This window comes from Mastomys coucha, unplaced genomic scaffold (genome assembly GCF_008632895.1).
Source record: "Mastomys coucha isolate ucsf_1 unplaced genomic scaffold, UCSF_Mcou_1 pScaffold22, whole genome shotgun sequence".
NCBI classification, from domain to species: Eukaryota; Metazoa; Chordata; class Mammalia; order Rodentia; family Muridae; genus Mastomys; species Mastomys coucha.
In genome coordinates this window covers 82,035,657-82,055,350 of record NW_022196905.1, presented here as the reverse complement: position 1 = coordinate 82,055,350, position 19,694 = coordinate 82,035,657, and the positions used below count along the sequence as shown (strand labels likewise).

Sequence of the window (19,694 nt, the reverse complement as noted above, 5' to 3'; positions counted from 1 at the left end):
GGTAAGAATTTGGTTCATTAGCTGTGATAATTTGGAAAAGCACTCATCTCAGAGAAAGAGTAACTTATCAAGTCCTCTTCTTCAAACTAGATACAAGAGTTACAAAAGTCAAGCAAAGCATTCAGTCTCACTCTTTGCTGTTCTCTTACAAGCAACTTCCCTAGTTAATCGTCTATGTTTCTTTTGGGTATATAAATACTTTTGAAATATATAAGCTGTTCTGAAAACCATAGTTTAGTGTAAAAACTAAAATAAACAATACTACTAAAATAGTAGTTTCTTTTAGTGTAAAAACTAAAATAAACAATACTAGTGTAAAAATAAATAATACTACTTACTAATAGAGAGGCTGAGATAGGAGAAGCAGGATTTCAAGACCCTTATATTATACACAGGCAGACACTGTTACAAACAAACAAGCTGAAAGTGTATATATATTGTACAATATTGGACCTATTTCTCCAATTACCAAATTAGAGAGACCATTGGATGATAGTCAACAAATTTCTAATTCCTCATATTATTGGATTTCAATCGATTAGGATATGTTAGTAATATTAATTTTCATATTAAGATATTAAGAAAAAGTAATTGTCAATTCCTATTGTTTTTGTTGTAAGAGGTAGTATTAGGTATGTGTGAATTTGTTAAAAGATTACTTTCTTGCTTCTTCTAGGGTGTAGTTTTGCTCCTTGTGTTGATGTTTTCCATCTATTATCCTTTGTAGGGCTGGATTTGTAGAAAGATATTGTGTAAATTTTGTTTTTTCATGGAATATCTTGGTTTCTCCATCTATGGTTATTGAGGGTTTTTCTGGGTATAGTAGTAGCCTGGGCTGGCATTTGTGTCCTTGTAGGGTCTGTATGTCATCTGCCCAGGATCTTCTAGCTTTCATAGTCTCTAGTGAGAAGTCTGGTATAATTCTGATAGACCTGCCTTTATATGTTACTTGACCTTTTTCCCTTACTGTTTTTACATTTTTTTTTTTTTGTTTAATGCATTTGGTGTTTTATTATGTCATGGGATGAATTTCTCTTCTGGTCCAGTCTGTTTGGAGTTCTGTAGGCTTTTTGTATGTTCATGGGCATCTCTTTCTTTAGGTTGGGGAAGTTCTCTTCTATTATTTTGTTGAAGATATTTACTAGCCCATTACCTTGGGAGTCTTCACTCTCTTTTATACCTATTATCCTTAGGATTGGTCTTCTCAGTGTGTCCTGGATTTCCTGGATGTTTTGGGTTAGGAGCTTTTTGCTTTTTGCATTTTCTGTGACTGTTGTGTCAATATTTTTTATGGTATCGTCTGCACCTGAGATCCTCTTCTATCTCTTGTATTCTGTTGGTTTTGTATCTCCAGGGTTTTCTCTCTTTCTGATTTCTTTATTGTTTCTATTTCTACTTTTAGATCCTGGATAACCATCCAGGATCATTGTTCATTTTCTTCACCTGTTTGATTGTGTTTTCCTGTAGTTCTTTAAGGGATTTTTGTGTTTCTTCTTGAAGGGCTTCTAGCTATTTACCTGTGTTCTCCTGTATTTCTTTGAGGGAGTTATTTTTGTCTTTCTTAAAGTCCTGTATCATCATCATGAGAAGTGATTTTACATCTGAATCTTGCTTTTCCGGTGTAATGGTGTGTCCAGGACTTGCTATGGTGGGAAAACTGGGTTCTGATGATGCCAAGTAACCTTGGTTTCTTTTGCTTATGTTCTTATGCTTGCCTCCTGCCATCTGGTTATCTCTAGTGCTACCTGCTCTTGCTAAATCTGACTGGAGCCTGTCCTTCCTGTGATACTTGTTGTGTCAGAACTCCTCAGAGTCAAGCTGTCTCTGTGATCCTGTGATTCTGGGATCCTGGGATCCTGGGCCCATTAGAGCTCTGAGGAGTGGAGCTTCCTCTGTGTGTTGTGGGACTGGCTGCTGAGCTTGTGCCCAAGTCTTCTCAGGGCACCTGCCCAGACAGACCAGAAGGAACCAGAGTCACTGGGCTGGTGGAGTTCCTGTGTACCTGGTCCCGCTGGTCCCAGTTATTCCCAGTGTTCAGATGTTGTGTTCTCCTTACCTCTGATCCTGGCACGTCAGAGCGCCTGGGAGTGGAGCTTCCTCTGGGTTGCACTCAAGGTCTGCTCAGGGCACCAGCCGGCCTGGACAGCTTCATATTCTTTTTCCTTATGAGTGTTGGGCTTTTGTTTATGCACACTTGGTTGACATTATCAGCACGTAAAATCCATGCGAAAGAAACACGTAGAAAGTAAGGAATTTCCTGATGGCCATATCTTAGTGAAAGTCGTTCCTTATGAACAGCCTTGGCGATGGAGGCTCTGCTTTTCCTCACAGAAAGATTTGTCTTTCACCTATGTTTCTGACCTGAAATTAACGGATGCTTCCCGCCAACTGGAATTTAATGTGGCCTGCTTGTGCCACAGCTTAGGGCAAAGTGGTTTTAGATAAGTGTGCTGCAGAGCTAAGTCATTCAAGTTCTTCCTTAGAAAACCAGAGAGGATGAGGAAGAAGAGAAGGAGTGGGCAGAGAAAGAGGAAGTGGGGGAGGGGAGGAAAAAGAAGAAGAGGAGGAGAAAGAGGAGAGGAGGAGAAAGAGGAAGAGGAGAAAGAAGAAGGGGAGTAACGAGAGGAAGAGCAATAACAGCATCAGCAAAACTAGTAGAATTCTAGAAAATTCATTTGGTGGTTATCATTTTCTCCTGTTCTCCTTCCTTATCCATGCATATTAATTGCACATATTAGTGAGGTTTATTGTGATTTTTCTTAGAGGTTGCTGTGAACATTTACAATTGTAAATAGTAAGATCTGCCACTAAAGCAGTGTTAGACAGACAAGACAAGAAATAAAATCTGAGACTCACGTAAGTACTCAGCCAAGCTGGAAGAATGACATAAAGAGGTAAATCCAAACCCCAGCAGAAGGAACTAATCTCTGAACCAGATTGAAGAGACTTACAGCCCTAGTCGCAAGCAAGGGACAGTTTCTCCTCACACTCATCATGAGACAAAATACACCTGGATTCTCTGTCCGTGATAGATGCTTGCTTTCTCTCAACAACTAATTTTTAAAAGCTGTAAGTCCCAACTTAGCTCCCTGTTGTTGTAATAAATAGTGAAGGGTACTATGGACCTGGACCAATCTTACACTTCAACTGAACACATTAGACTTTTCTTTGCTTTATTTAATTTTAAACCATCTTCATCTGTTACTGTCTTCCTAGAATCCTACATTCTTTAAAAGCCAGAGGGTAGCCTTCCCAGGCTTGGGGAGCTCAGGTTTGTGTCTAACCGTTTCTGGCTGGTTGACAAGCCCGGATGCTTGAGCTCAGGCTCTTCAGGTATACCAGCAGCCCTCTCTCTCCAATGCCTGACTATCCCAATGGACCCCGCCCCCCTTCCTAAGTCTTCAGAAAACCTATAGCCTCTACCTCTCCTGCCAGAGTCACCTGCTTCCTCAGCCTTAAGTTCCTGAGAGACAAAGGAGTAAGCACATGCTATACATAGGACGTTTATTTTTCTTGCTGCCTGTAGCAACTTGGATCGTGGCATAGGGAAGAACAATCTTACAGGTGTAACAAGAAATCCAAAATCAATATTGACTGCATGAAAGGAGGTTGGGTCTTCTATACATTGAGGTCTTGATAACGGTTATATCTATCTCAGAGAGGATGAAAGAAGTACACTATTCTAGTGTGATCAGAGAGATTGATGGGACATTTTTATACATAAAACCTAAGACTTAAAGAGGTCTTTTTGCAGGATTATCAAATAAATAAATAAATAAATACCCCCAACCCCCCCCAAAAAAACCACCACCAACAACAACAACAAAAAAAACAAAGCCATCTGGAACATATACTCAGTTGCCCAGTCTATGTTGCCTGAAAACATTGCTTAGACTGTTACAACTCCTTAAGAGTTATTCTTTGTGTATCAACCAAATGCTTTTTGTAATTAACCTAAGTTCCTCATAATGTGGACCTCCCAGAGAGGCTTAAGGTTACTTTTTTTCAATAAAAGCTTCAAAGAAGTGGTCCTTTTGGCTTCCTTTTCTTTTATAAATCGCCCCAGTCAGTTCCTTGAACTTTAACTCAATTTGGGTGAACTGCTAATGGAACCAACAACCAATTGTAGCATAGCGCTGGATTCAGTGGCACTCACTACAGAAGCGGCTTACAAATGCAGCACCTTCAAGTGCCTGTCATTTTGTCCTATGAGCAACAGACATTCTTGCAGGAATTGTACATTGCAGACTGTGATGTGTTTCTTAAAAATTAATAATTAACAACTTGTAAACTGGCTTTATAAAATGTTCACTGTGTAAAAAAAAAAAACCAACACACAGCTCAGTGACTCAAAATTAAAAAAAAAAAAAAAAGAGTACGGTTTCCTAAATAATGTCAGAGCCACTCTTCCAGGCTAATTTCTTCACAGTTTTGAATTTTATGCTGATCATATATCATGGGTATTTAGTAAGAAATGGGGAAAAAACACTAGCTGTTATTCTAAGCAGTTCATGCTTGACTCTTAAAAATGTCAGGTGGTTCCTATTTTCTGCAATTATCTGTGAACAGTGCATCCTCTGGTTCTGCCACTCAGTGTTTTCTGAGGAACAGAGACTTCAGCACCACTTGTGAACTTGTTGGAATTAACTGCCAAGCTCACTAAACCCAAATCTGCATGTATTATAGAGTAAACCAGCACACAGGTTTGCCCATTGCTTAGGACCCTGTTTAGATGACTTGTCCTTAAAGCTTTTCAAAACAGAGATGCCACATGTCCTTCTACAGTAGTCTGGTGGGATTTGAAAGGCTGAGAGCTCCATGGGAACTTTTATACCCCACCCCCTACAACGTCAACTCTTCTTGCCCACCTAGCATTCCTTCTAATGGGAGGAAGAAAACCTAGTAAATAGTGACATATGTTTTCAGGATGAGCATCACAAAGCAGGCCCTCAGGTCAAATGCTGGACCTCTTGTTGGGTAATGAAGGAAACAATCTGAGGATTAATTGAGGTATATAGGTCAGTATTGCTTCTTTATGCTGTAAATAGAGGGAAATCTTGTAAAAGTGACTCAAACAAGAGAATAAGTTATTTGCTATACATTTTCCCAGTTGGGTTAAAAGTGCCATCTTCTCTGAGCATTTGGTTCTGTGCTGTCACATGGAAGGCAAAAGTTCTTTGTGAAATGTTGGTAAAGCACGGGGAAATTAAATAGCTGTACATGTTCCCATTTGCACCTTCTTAACCAAGCATTCACTTTGCTATTTGTCAGATCAGCGGTAGCTCTGGCATTCTTTGCTTAGTGTGACAATTGGTAACAGAATTCACAGACCTTAAGCATAAACCTTAGAAACTTTATCTAGTTCCTCATTGTAAGTGACTCTTTGCCATTAGGTAACTGGAGAGAAAGATTGCTAGCTTACTTGTATCTGCTGTCGTCTGGCTGACAATCAACACAGATTAAAAACCAGAAATGTTCTAGATCACTTGGTTCAGGTTTTGATTTTTGGTTTGTTCTGTCTTTCTAAATTGCTAGATGTTAACATTGCAGGTTGTTTTCCTCAGAAGAGACAATCCAGGGCTGACAGTTGATTTTTGTAACTGATTTTGGTTTTCTTCAGTGGATTGCTTTGGGCTGCACATCTCTTCTATGTTAATTACTCCTAGTTCTAGTCTGGGAAAAGTTCATTTCTGTCCTACGTAGGCCCTAAGAGCTGAAGGACTGATATTATGTGGAAGTTGTTTTATGAAAGAAATTTGGGGATGGCTTTCAATAACTCAATGAGACATTGTACTGGCTGGTTTTGTGTCAACTTGACACAGGCTGGAGTTATCACAGAGAAGGGAGCTTCAGTTGGGGAAGTGCCTCCATGAGATCCAGCTGTGGGGCATTTTCTCAATTAGTGATCAAGGGGGTAGACCCCCTTGTGGGTGGTGCCATCCCGGGCTGGAAGTCTTGGTTTCCAAGCTGAGCAGGCTGAGCAAGCCAGGGGAAGCAAGCCAATAAGGAACATCCCTCCACGGCCTCTGCATCAGATCCTGCTTCTTGACCTGCTTGAGTTCCAGTCCTGACTTCCTCTGGTGATCAACAGCAATGTTGAAGTGTAAGTTGAATAAACCCTTTCCTCCCCAACTTGCTTTGTGGTCATGCTGTTTGTGCAGGAATAGAAATCCTGACTAAGACAGACATATTTATTGTTTCAGCAAGTAAGTTAACTTAAAAACAACAATAAAAGCAACAAAACCTCTCTGGAGATTTAGGAAAACATTTCAAGACCTTGGGTAAATGAGGCTTTGGGAAGGTAATTAAAGTATCAGTTCTTACATGGGATTTCAGTGAATGCTGTGTGAGCAGTGTCTCGTGCAGAACTGTGCTTTACTATGTACAGTTGTTGGAGGAACCTCCCACCCCCCCAGAGGATTCCTTGTCTGTCGGCTGACAGCCTGAAGACTCGTCTTTATTATAGTCTCAGAAACCTGTAGGAAATTTCATTATACAATTGGCTTTGTTAAATAGAAACAGCCCTTCCATGAAAGGATTATTTCGACTGTAATTTTAACCAGCCCTTCCAAACCTTGTCACCTTGTTTTGACTTTAGTCATGTGTTTAGAACACTTGATTACACAAGTCAGAACTTGTGCTTCCCCACACCCACCTATGAGGGAATACTTATGAGCAATAACAGCTAAGAGATTTTCTTACTTTTAATTAAGTTCCTTAAATCCAATGGAAAATTGGGAGTTCTACTGTAGTTACTATGACAGGTATTGTAAAGGTTTGGGGCTTTCGAGATATCTCCCGAAAGGTTTGCAATATTGATTTGAGAGCTACATTTGAGGAAGAAGGCATACAGGTTTGTATATAGTCAATTATTCAGAGCTGGTAATTGACATAATTATCATATATCTGTGGATCTCCTATGTGGAAGATACAATGCCATGTCTGACTGAATCCCTGTCTCTCTAAGGGAATATGACTACTAATTAATAGTTCTAAATATACATCTTATTCTCCAGCTTTCTACTCTATTAGAGTTCCTTGAACCATCGAGAAAACCATGACATCAATCCGAGAAATCTGACAGTAATTTTAAATGCCTCTCCATTAACATAGATTATGGCAATTAGATTGTGACCCTTATAATGAACATTTGAAGGATTTTTATATTTTAATTGCTTTCTTGTTTCTTCTTAAGCTGGGGTCCTAAGAAGACTATGATCTTCCATTACCATGTAGAATTTCCAAGAAAATAAAAGCTATTTAAGAAGGTTTAAAGAAACAGAAAGACTATAAAAACAAAAGAAGATAGATAGTAATACTCATTTCTGTAATGAATACATAGATATGAATAGCTAGTGATCTTAATTGTTATAGGAAACCATATTGAGGGTGGACAGAAACATTTGGTGCTAATCATAGCTCTGGGTGCAAGAAATAATTCCAACTCAAAAAATAAAAATGAGAGAGAGAGAGAGAGAGAGAGAGAGAGAGAGATAGAGAAATAGAGAAATAGAGAAAGTCAAGGACATGAGGAATGAACTTCTCTCTGTACTTGTTCCTTTGTGGAATTATTCTAAAAGCAAGTGATCAAGAAATTCCAGACACTCAAAGATACTGTTTTCCTGTAAGGAAAAGACCTCAGGGCCGTGTTGCTCAATGGCCAGCCAGAGCGTTAACTGGAAGACCTCATAGGGCTTTCCATTGGAAGTTTCCTGATTATTGTGCTCATGAACTTTCCTGAATTTTGGTTTCTAGATTTTCCAAATAGACTTTTGAAAATGTGTATGAGAAGAGATGCAGATTGGATGTAGCTCAATCATTTGTACTAGAGCAAACACACTGCTCACTTTATTTAGTGGAAGCAGTTGAAAGCTACTCATTCACTTAGCAAACATTCCGCCATGATGCTCCTTGAAACAGGAGTCTGCCTCTGCATAAGCAGCTCAACATCCTAACTGCTAACCAATACCAAGCAATGCCTTGCTTAGAAATACAGACGTAGTTCAGTGTACACATACTGCACACTGATTCATGAGCAAAAAGTATTTCATTAGACAGAAATGGAAGAAGGTTGTGGATGGATGCTGTAGGGGGGAGTTGCCATCATCTCTGCATTCTGCTGTAAGCCCCATGTCCTATGAGGATGCAGGAGGCAGAGTGGTGAAATCTCAGGTAAAGCAGCTTCACTGCCCTGTAGCTGCAAGCCTCATGGACCTATTCTAATACCCCTCTGTGCTAGGGACCTGGAGTAGAGTTCTTTAGGAGGAAGAGGCGATGTCTCATGATGGAAGTTGTTGGGAGCTGGTGATGGAAAGTGACTAAGGCAGAAAGTGAATCGGTGCCCAGGGCAACTTGGAATTTAGAGAAGACAGACACAAATCTAGCCACATATGCTGCAGTAACCTCCCATCTATCTTCCCTTTGAATAAAGGTGAGTACTGAACTTGACAAATTTCTTTGAGCAGAAATACGAGGCATCGAATGATTATTGATTGGCAATAGTTAGATATAATAAAAGTGTCTGGAAAGGACATAGCTAGAAGTAAACAAAAAGAACACTGAAGAAATCATGAATTATAAATTTTGTGTTGAGGAAAATACAAAGTAGGCCTAGTGGGGGAGTAATAATAACAAGTAACAGTAATTATAGCAATATACTGTATTGAAAGTTATTTAAAACATACAAATTGTTCTTTTCTGGGATTTCTGTTTAGTATTTTCAAGCTGGGGTTGATTATGGGTAGCTAAAATTTTGAGAATAAAAACCAGAGATAAAGGAGAATAGAGGCCATGTCTTCCCATATTAATTAACACAATGAAGAAAACCTCCTCAAAGAGCCCTCATGAGCTACTTTATCAAGATAATCCCTTTTCCCAGGTGTTTAGATTGTGTCAAATTTGTAATTTAAATCAACCATCACAGGGGATAGTAATTAAGACAGGCAGGAACTCCAATGGAGTGATAGGGAAACCAACTTACCCATAAAACTTTTAACCTAAAATTTATCCTGTCTACAAGAAATGTAGGGACAAGAGATGGAACAGAGTCTGAGGGATTGGCCAACCAGTAACTGGCCCAACTTGAGACCTATCCCATGGGAGAGCACCAATCCCTACACTATTAATGATACTTGGTTATGCTTGCAGACAGGAGTCTAGCATGGCTGTCCTCTTAGAGGCCCCATGCAGCAGCTGACTCAGAAGGATGCAGAGACACATAGCCAAACTGTGGGTGGAGCTTGGGGATTCTTATGGAAGAGCAGGGGAAAGTATTGCAGGCCTCTGAAAGGGATAGGAACCATACAAGAAGACCAACAAAGTCAAGTAACCTGGACCCTTGGGGCTCTCAGAGACTGAAGCGCCAACCAAAGAGCATACATGGGATGGACTTAGGCCCCCTGCACATATGCAGCAGATGTGTAGCTTGGTCTTCATGTGAGTCCCCCAACAACTGAAGCGAGAGGCTATCCTAAAAGCTGTTGCCTGTGTGTGGGATATGTTCTTCTAGCTGGCCTGCCTTGTCTGGCCTCAGTGGGAAAGGATGTGCCTAGCCTCACAAGGACTTGATGTGCCAGGGTGTGGGGAGGATGCCCAGGGGTACCCCAGTGACACAGAGAAGAGGAGGGGGCATGGAGAAAGGGATGTGGGAGCAGATGTCTGGGAATGGGGCAGTGGTCAGGGTGTAAAGTGAATAAGTAATCAAACCAAACCAAACCAACCAAACAAACAAAAAATAGGTGCCAAAAATCTCAAGACCCAAAATACAGCTTCTCACTAGTCAGGGTAAATAAGTGACTTTTCTGCTTGGACATGTTCAGAGTATAGTAAAGTATTCTGCAACCATCATTGGATGGAAATTATGCTAGATATTAGTGAGATGTAGGATAACTGTTGAAATTATTTATAAATGAGAAATATATTTTGAAAGAAACCATACCTCCAAGTGCTTAGTATTTTGTGTTTTGAATATATGGCCTCCTGTATACAATGCTGTCATCTGCTTGGATGGGAGAACGTGTGAGAACCAATGTTATAGCTCCAGCTGAGGCCTATGAAGAGGAAGGCTAATTCCAGGCAGGTGGGAGGGGTCTGTTGGTGACAGGAATTCACTAACTACAATAAACTATCTGCAGGAAAGCCCTTGAGCTACCAAAATTTAACTGTAAGACCTTACCATGTTCTAAATAACGTGTTAGGCAGTTTACAGGAAAGCGTGATTTTTATGATGTCCATAGGAAGTGGGAAATAAGTTTATTTAGTTTCTTTTTATGTTTATTTCACAAACTTTAGTTGACTGATGGATTTACACACACACACACACACACACACACACACACACACACACAAACCAAACAAACCAGGAAATAGTTTGTGGAGCCCTGCCTTGGATTATGTTGGGAGAACCTTGTTAATGAGAGCTCACCTTTGAATCAGATAAACAAAGACCTTCTGGCATGTGCTTAAATCAGCATTTGTCAGAGTGAGGGTCATGCATGACTCAGAAGGTTGTGAAATCGAGGGAGTCCCAAACAGAACTTAGAGAAAGAAAAAACGAACAGACAGAAAACACCAGAGTTGTTCTAGGCAGGACAGGCAAAACCAAATAATGGAATTTCAAATAAGCAGCACTAAAACACACCAACACACACACACACACACACACACACACACACACACATATACGCGCGCGCATGCGTGCAACATTCTGAAGCATATTTTCCTGAAAGTTCCCTGTATTGCTTGTTGCGGGGTGAAAAAGGCATTCAGTGACAGACAACAAAAGTTTCAGTGCTGTGAACTGACACAGAACACCTCTGTAGAGGCATGGACAATACATTATTTGTCAACACTTCAGATTGAAGAGCTTTAGAGTGGAAATACCTCAAGTGGGAGAAAAAAAATGGAGTTCCAGGGCTTGCCAAAGTTAGAGAGCTGTTGGGAGCGGAGGGTTCTAGAAGCCAGGTCTGTTTGTCCTTCCACTGTCCATTTACCTCCCTGTATACAATGGCCATGATTTTAAGTTATGCAACGCTGATGCTCATTTGCTTTAGTGGATAGGAAATTCATCCCTATACCTCAAGTAGAGGACAGCCCGCGATGCTGAAGGCTGGAGTTGAAAGGGGAAGTCAATTTAGAGGTCCTTCAGTCCTGAGAGTCTAATCCTATTTCTAAGCAATAATTAACTAATTAACCTAATACAGTGTTGCTAGATGAGGGCACTTCCCATACGTTTCTGTAAATGTCCTTCTTATAGGATTTTGACAAGACAGAGCCAACACAGCAATGAATGCAGTGCGATGGCCTTTCCTTTAGCTCTCTAGGAATAAACAATTTATGAAGTCATATAGCAAAATGAACCACACCTTGACAGAATTGACCCAACAGGACCTGACTCCACTTCTCTATCTCCAGGCAGAGTCTTGAAAATTCCACCTCAATGTGAGCCTCATTACTCTCTGGTCTGATCCTGGGTGAGGGTGGTCCTCCAGGATAGGAGAACTCCCTCCTCGCTGCCCCCCAATCCCAAGCCACCCTGGTCTACCCCAGGGAGGTAGGTCTGGAATCCCAGCAACTCCTAGGTCTCTGTCCTTTCGTCCCAGAAAACTGCAAACCGCAGAAGCCACTAGATAACTTAATCTGGGTATAAGCAAGAGACCCTGAGGCCTGTGTACTCTAGTGATAAACGGAAACATCCGGTTGAGTCAAGAAAGGGAACGTGGTATCTTTGAAAACTAATATAAACGAATATAGCATAAACAAGAGTTTTGCCTAGAGAGGCCCCGGCCCCCCTCCCCCCGCGCCCATACATAGGAGGGGACAAGTGTCTGGAGGGGAAAATCCCTCATGTCCTTGGGTCTTTGGGCTTCTCTCTCCGGAGACTTTACTCTGTATGGGTGGGTGGGGGGTGGGGTGGGGGATGAGAAAAGCTGGAGGAGATGATTTCCTCCAGCCCAGATCTGCTGAGCGGACCCTCCCCCTACCTCCTCCAGTCCGGCTGGGAGGCGCGCCTGGGACCCTCCCCGCCCCTCGTCCCATCACAGAGACCAAAGGGATGCAGGGTCCAGGCGGCGCTTTCGCAGTCCTCGGGACGGGGCGAGTCCTGACCCTGCGCCGGGGGCGCGGGCCCCGCGTGACGTGGGCGCGCGGCGGGAGGGGCCGTCCGGAGGAGGGAGGGGGTGACTCGGTCGCCTTATTAGCACCCGGCGGGTCGCCGGCAGAGAGCAGACGGCCGGGGCCCGCGAGCAACCGGAGCGGGCGAGCGGCCCACTCCTCCCTCCTCCTAGGCGGCCGCCTCCTCCCCTCGTCCTCCCGCCCCCACTGCGTGTGCGGCGGAGGATCCAGGGCTCGCGCTGCCTCTTTCTCCCGCTCGCTGGGCTCCGGCTCCCACTTCTCCCCGCCGCTGCGCTCCCGGGACCCGAGCAGTCTCCGTGCTTAGCCTCGGCGGCCCAAGGTGCTCCGAGAGCCTCGCAAAAGCAGCTGCTGGGTAGAGAGTGGGACGCCCCGGTCCCTTCCCCCGCTCGGGTCAGCCTCTGCCCGGCTCGCAGCACCTCTGGCTCCCTCACAGTCGGCTTGGGAGGAGAGGGTGAGAAGGTGAAGTGGAAAGGACCGACAGGGCACGGGGCCAGGCGCACAGCTCACGTTGTCTTTTCATTGAGCAAAAGCCCAAGATAATTTTTTTTTTTTTTTAAAGCTCTGCACGCCCCCCCCCACCCCTTCTTCCATTTTCTTTGCGCTTTTTAAAAGGAAACTTATTTTGGGGTGCTTTGCGCTGGGGTAGCTGCTTTGCCCAGTAGTTGCGAAGTGCACTCGACTCGTGATGGTGTTCCTGTCACTTTGGTTGATAGCAGCCTCTCTGGTAGAGGTTGGGACATCAGCTGATGGACAAGTAAGTGGAAAATAATAATAATAAACTCAAACCCAACCTTTTCCCGACAGAGTTCCTTCCCTCCGTCCCTTTTACTCTCCCTTCCTCCCCTCCTGCCACCCTTCTGGGGCATCTTCTGCGTTCCGAGGCGCGTGGAGGGCTGGGCGCTGCGCGGGGCTGGGGCCTGGGGCGCTCACTGCACGGGAGGTTGGACAGCCATCCCCTAGGATCCTGGGCTCGTCACGCTTGGGGATTCCCTAGCCCGCGGCGACCAGGAGCGGTCCAGGTGTAAGACTGCAGCCAGATCTCAGTCTCGCGGGGCCATCAGGCGCTCTGGCGAAGTTCGGGTTGCGGATCCCGGAGCCCACAGGCTCTCGGTCCTCCTGACTCCCTGCTCCTGCAGGCAACCAGGGATAAGAGGTTTCAAGAAGTCCCCAGGCAGGACCCGGAGTTACTCAGCAGACACGTGTCCTGGGAGCACCGGGGCTGGGCTGCAGTTTGACAGTTGGGGAGGGCCTGGGACGTTTCCTGCCCTCGCCTTTTCCGCGGGCAGCCAGAGCTGGAGGAGTCTGCCGCCTCTTCCCCTCCCCCTCTGCAGAACTCCTCCTCTTTTTAAAGCTAAATTGAGTGCAGCTCTGGTGCCTTTTGGCCCTGCCCCCACCCTGTGGAGACTCAAGGTGAAGCTGATGTGCTCAGAAGAGCCCTAGAAGGAGGCTCAGGCTGGGGAGCCTTTTGTAGTAAATCACATCCACACTGGAGCAGTGGGCTCTCAGTGCATGGTTTTTCTGTGAGTTTTTTTGTAGCCTCTCTGGTTTGCTTGGTCTGACCACGGGGCTTTAAGACTGGGCCATTCCTCTAGTTGATTCTTAGGATTCAGGCCGCTTCTCACCTGGTGAAATGTTGACTTTTCCCCCCTTCCTGATTCGTGTGACTTAGTATGAGTTTTCCAAAGAGGCCATTGAGGGTCACAATTTTACTCTCTTCACAGATACCAAAATTAAAGCTGGCCAACAAGACCCTTTCTCATATAGTCCTAGAATTGGCTCATGTTCCTGTCACAAGGGCCTTCTAGGAACTACAGGTCGGCCTTCAGACAGCAATTCCAGTCTCTGGCTCTCTTCATTAGCCAGTTCCCCCAAAGCACTGATGGTAGAAATAACCGCGCAGCGTGATAAGATGAAACCCAGTAACCGTTTCTTTTTCTCTCTCCCGCCACCCCCCTTTCCAGGCTGGTACTGAAGAAATGGTGCAAATAGGTAAGCCTTCTTCTCAAATGTCACTCTTATCCTAGCTGTGAGCTGAGAACGAAGTAAAGCCAAGCAAAAGAATTGTTCCTGAAAGTTTTCTAATTAGTGGTTAAAATAATGGATAGTCTGGAATCGCTTCTACTCTTATGCTTTGCGTGGGTGGGTGGTATGTTCCTCTGGCTAAATTACAGTGATGTCAATAACCTTCCACTTCTAGAGAATTAATTTATTACTGATTTGGTGCAAGCTGCTGCTATGCTCTGGGAGAGTTATAGTGGACCTGGACCATCAGAGATGTGTAAAGTTACACCCTCAACTTGTGTAACATAAGGAGAAACAAATTTAGTCTTAACTGAAGACAGTTGTCAGGATGCTAGGAAGAAGGAAAAAGAGTGAAGAGAAAATTCACATTTGTTTCATTGTTCGTTTGTTTTTTCCTTAAGTTTGCTTTGTCTATGCTCTTGGGTGACTTTTATTCTATGTGCTTGAAAATAATTATCTTTGAATATGTAAGATACTATTGAGGGCTTTTGTACCTGGTGCTGTGGGGGGGGCTATTAATTACTCCCATTTTATGGGTAAGGAAAGTGAAGTTCAGAGTACATGACTTGTAATAGGTCACTTCAAAGATGGAAATCGTTCCTTGAAGTTTTTCCTAATATATTGTGTTTGTTATGAATGCTCATATTGGAAAGCCAGGGTATAATCAGCATTCTTATAATACACATATTAAATGTCATTTTATGTCTATGGGGTGTTCTGCCTCCCTGTGTGTCTGTTTATGTGTGTGCAGTGCCCAAGGAGGCCAGAAGAGGGCTTCATATCCCCTGGAACTGGAGTTATAGAAGGTTGTGAGCCACTATATTCATTCACTGGGTACTGTGGTACCCTGAAACTTGGGTACCCTGAAAGAGCACACCATCCTCTTAACCACTATTTTAGATACTTCTCAATTACTGTGAAGAGACACCATGATCAAGGCAACTTATAGAAGAGTTTTATTTGGATCTTATAGTGTCAGAGGGTTAGAGTCCGGTATCATCAAGGTCAGAACATGGTGGCAGGCAGGCAGGCAGGCAGACAGGATGCTGGAGCAATAGCTGAGAGCTCACATGCCGAGACACAGCCACAAGGAAGAGACAAACTAACTTGGAATGGCATGAGTCTTTTGAAACAAAGCCTACTCTGGTGACACCCCTCCTTCCAAAAAGCCCATCTTCTAATCCTTCCCAAATAGTTCCACCTACTAGGAACAGAGGGTATTCAAGTAGATGAGCCTATTGGAGGGAGCATTCCCATTCAAACCACCACATCTTCTATAATAACACATTTTATTTAAATTACTTTAAAAGATAATCTTAGTTTTGGATTCCTTACTATGAATTTTGCATTTTTGAAATGGTAGTATGAAGTAGTTCAGGCTGTCTTGGAACTCAGCAAGTGGTCAAGGGTGCCCTCAAACTTCTTATCCAAATGCTGGGATTATAGGTACATGCTACCACACTAGGCTGTAAAGTCCATTTTTTAAAAGAGAAAAATGGTCTCTACTACTGCAAACTTGGTTCCAAGTTACTGACCACTTACTAAATGCTAACTGTAGTGTTAATTGCTCGATGTGCATTGTATCATCTGATTCTCACAGTCTCAGGATGGGGTAGGTGTGTCTGCCACAGAGATGAAGAACATGAAGCTTGAGAGACTTCGTTACAGCTACAACTGCTGCTGCAGTGCACAGTGAGGTCCACACCTGCTAACTAACGGGCGAAACCAATATCCAGGTCCAGAGCTGTGTACAAATGCCCTTTGACTTAGGGTGAGATTATGTTTCATAGGTACATAATGAATTGGAAATATTCTGAGTCAAAAATGCATTTAATACACCCAGCTTTGGGGATGTAATAGCCTGATTAGAGGTGCAGCTGCTTGTCATGGCTGTTGATTGGTAATGTTGTCCGTAGCTGCGGCATCTGGATACTGCTGCACAATGTGTAAGAGGGTCCATTCACTTGGTGCTATTCTGAGAAGGATCAAAATTCAAAACTGTGTATTGCCTCTTGAGTCCATTTCACTTTTGTAACACTGTGGAGCTATGAACCATTTATACATGCAGCCTGTGTGTGTGAACACCTCCTTATTCAGGGCATTAGTGTTGTGGAGGCTCCTCCCTATGTTTGGAGTTTAAGTGGCAAGAGCAGAACAGAAGGGAGAACGGTGGTTGAGAATGCACTGCGAACTGCCTAAGAGGAGACATTAGTTTTGTGGTGATTGACTGCACTCAGCCATCTGTCTGTCTTTTTAAAGAATTTAAAAAAGAAAATCCCCAAGCAAAGAGGAAAAAGAGCAGTCTTAGTTTTAATTACTTATTTCACCAGACACTCCATTTCAGTATGCAATGAAAAAGATGTTTTAAGATGACCCATTCTTCCAACATATTTGAGTCACACAATAAAATGTGTTGCCCTGATGAGGTTCATCAGAGAGAATCAGGATGCTCTCATGTAAAGAGGCCCAGGATTAACTTCGGTCAAGACCTTTGGTTGGTATCCATCAATTACTTGAGTACTTCTTTCTGCAGGAAAGAAACTAGTGCAGGTGTGCTTAAGCTTTGGCACAGAGGAGATGAGTCAGCAGCCTGGCATGGGTGCTCTTGACTGCTCAAGGCTGTCTTTCTGGAGATTTATAGTATTTGTCTCCCTGTTCCTGTTCTGTGCAGGTTCTCTTTGTTACTGTCATTTTATTTACCATACTCTAGTTTAATGAAAGAAACAGCAGCAGCAACAACAACATAAAAGATTTTAACCACCGAGTCTTGTGCTAAGAAAGTATAGCCATCATTTACAGTCAATGATCTGGCTCTGCGGAGTGTTAAAAATGCTATATTTCAGAAACCCTTATCCATAGTAATGAATTCTTTGCTGTCTCCATTTCAAAAGGGACCTACAGATTTGGGAAAATCTGCTTGTATGCATATACCTATTTCTTTCAGTAGCCATTCACTTGAAAGGAGGTTGTATGCCACAGCCTGGAGGTGCTGTTTGATGACACATTAGGAAAGACTAGTCAAGTCTGTAAAACTTATTTATGTATTTATTATTTATATCTGTTGCATTACAAATTGGCTAGAGAAATTCCATAGCTCTGAATGGCTTCTGAGTATGTTTCAGGAAGAGATAAACATAACTTAGCAATAAACCACAAACTGTGGAGAGGCTAAATTTGAAAGGAATTAAAGTTTCATATGCTTGCAGGATAGCGTGTATTCACTCTACAGCTTGATGCTTCTCCTATGGTGTATACTAACGCACATGGATCAATAAGCAGAATGTTGGCAACACCCCTGTGGTCTCTCTCCTGTCACCTTCCTGATTCTAATTCCTCACTATATGTAACCACACCCCTGATTTTATAACAGGGTTAGATTAATATTGCCTGGCATTTCTTCTTTTTTATAAATGAACTCACACCATATGATACTGTAGTATATGGCCCAGGATGTCAATTTAAAAAAAAAATCTATATGACACATCTTAGCCTACTAGAGTAGGAGAAGGATTCTATTTAGGTAGAGAGAAGGCAGTTTCTAGTAGAAGCAATGGCAGTTTAAAATACATTAGGTTTCTCATCTGTGTAGTGTCTCACAGTTGATAAGGCTTCTATCTTAGACAGTGGGGAAAATACATTCTTGGTATGAGGGGAGGTTTGACTCATTCTAGAGAAAATGGGGAAATAGATTTTGAACTCTGATCTCTTTTGGGACCTCTTTGTTAAAGAGAGAAACTACCTACCCCTCTACCCAACCTGTGCATGGTGAAGTGTATTTGTGGAGTTCTGGTCGTGTGTGATTCATGAGCTCATCGGCATGTTTCTGCCGTCTGTTGTGGAGCTCTTTCTCATCTGACTCAGCACATGGTCTTAGCGGGATTCGAGGGGGTAATTGTGGGCATCTGGCTGGCGGGCTTAATTGGGTTAGGAGGCTTGCTCCGTGACACACGAGGGTTAGGAAACAATTATAGTTCTGTGGAAATTGGAAAATCTGAAAAAAGAATCCCCAGTCTCTTTGTTTTGAAACCATCCCTTTGCGATTCTCTGAGTGTGTCGCTTGAGGATCGTGGTATTGGATTAAGATGGTTTCCCTCAGCAACCCTGGTTGGAACTAGGCCGTGTTTATTTTTTTCTCTGCTCTATTTCTAGTCTTCAGTTGCAAAATCCGTTGCATTTCATCCTTTAGAAATTGGCTTATCTCTGTCCACTCAGACACCTAGTTTAAATAAGAAATTATTTGTCATCACTGGGATGCATCTATATCTATCTTTATGCATCGTTTTCAGAGTTTAGTGGGAGTCACTTAGCTAATGGTTGACATGGAACATAGAGGCCCTGTCACTGATATCTCATGAAAGCAGAGACTCTGGCTTTAAGATGGCCATGCTTGGTACATAAAGCCATGCTTGGTACCTCAAAGATGTGTTACTCAATGACTAGATGTCTCAGGCAGGGCATTATTACATTGGGATCTATGTTCTGGATTTCCTTAAATAAATTCTTTCATTCGGTGCCTTTCTGCAGGTTTAGTGAGTCCCCAAGAAAATGGTGAATATGACAATATGACAATGGCTATTGAGGCCTCTTGTGACTACTTTCATACCACAGAGCACAGGGACATTGGCCTGTTCATTTTGCTTGCTTTTCTGCCCGTGCTTAAGAAGTATATGGCCAGTTGAATTCTATGTGCAGCTTCAGAACGTCTGTTTAGGTTTTCCTTCAGTCGGCTTGGGATCATTGCCCGATTTGCCTATCCCCCTTTGCTGCGGCTGTTGAGCTGAAATTTGTCTTGCCTTTGCTTCTGCTGTTCTCTTGTTACTGTCTCAAATCTTCCTTTAGTGCTCAGAAATGTTAAGAAAACCCTCAAGGTCACCTCTGCCTCAGGGTGCTGGGCTTTAAACATTCTTTGCTTGTGAGAGGCCAACTCACTCTGCCTTGGAAATCCATTAGGGTCGATTCCAAACGGCCTGGTAAAATTCTGAGTGGTTCAGAGATGAAGAATTTGGTTCTATCACTTGGACTGTCTACAGGGATAACTTCCACGGAACTCATTCTCTTGGAGAGAGGATTGCTGTTAGTGATGGAGCTTCTGAGGGATCCTGTAATGGAATAGAGATCAACTTTGATTCCTCAACTTATTCAAGTTATTCCTAAACGACACTGCTGCCTCTCCTTGCAAGCTGTCATTCTTTTATTCTGATTACAGATATGTTCAATGTGTGCGCCATAGTTATCTTTATGGTTTCTATGGACTCTGGAACTCTAATAATCACCCAGAGCTTCAGCAACTGACAGCTCAGCAATTTTTTATGCAGTTTTTTTTTAATTGCAGTCTTTTTGATTCAATTCCTAAATCTGAAAGCATAAACATTACAGTTCTAAGCATTTTGGATAAGGAATGGTTAACCTTATCCAAAGTATAAGTTGGTACACGCAAAGTCTAGTTGGTATGCAATCTAGTTGGAATAACTGGTGTGATAAATAGGTGTTTGTATGAAGAAAAACTGGTTTAGTATACTTGTTTTTGTTTTCCGTAACAT

General features: G+C 42.8%; 1 protein-coding gene across 2 annotated transcripts in view; it reads left to right on the top strand.

Moving 5' to 3' along the window:
- Positions 1-12,337: 12,337 nt before the first annotated feature.
- The window catches only part of Adamts3 (ADAM metallopeptidase with thrombospondin type 1 motif 3), a 236,429-nt gene continuing 229,072 nt past the window's right edge, over positions 12,338-19,694 (top strand). For both annotated transcript variants that reach the window (XM_031342981.1, XM_031342980.1), the window contains exons 1-2: positions 12,338-12,886; positions 14,094-14,121. In XM_031342981.1, coding sequence (XP_031198841.1) covers positions 12,818-12,886; positions 14,094-14,121 — 97 coding nt within the window. In that variant the 5' untranslated portion in view covers positions 12,338-12,817. The remainder of the gene's footprint in view (positions 12,887-14,093; positions 14,122-19,694) is intronic.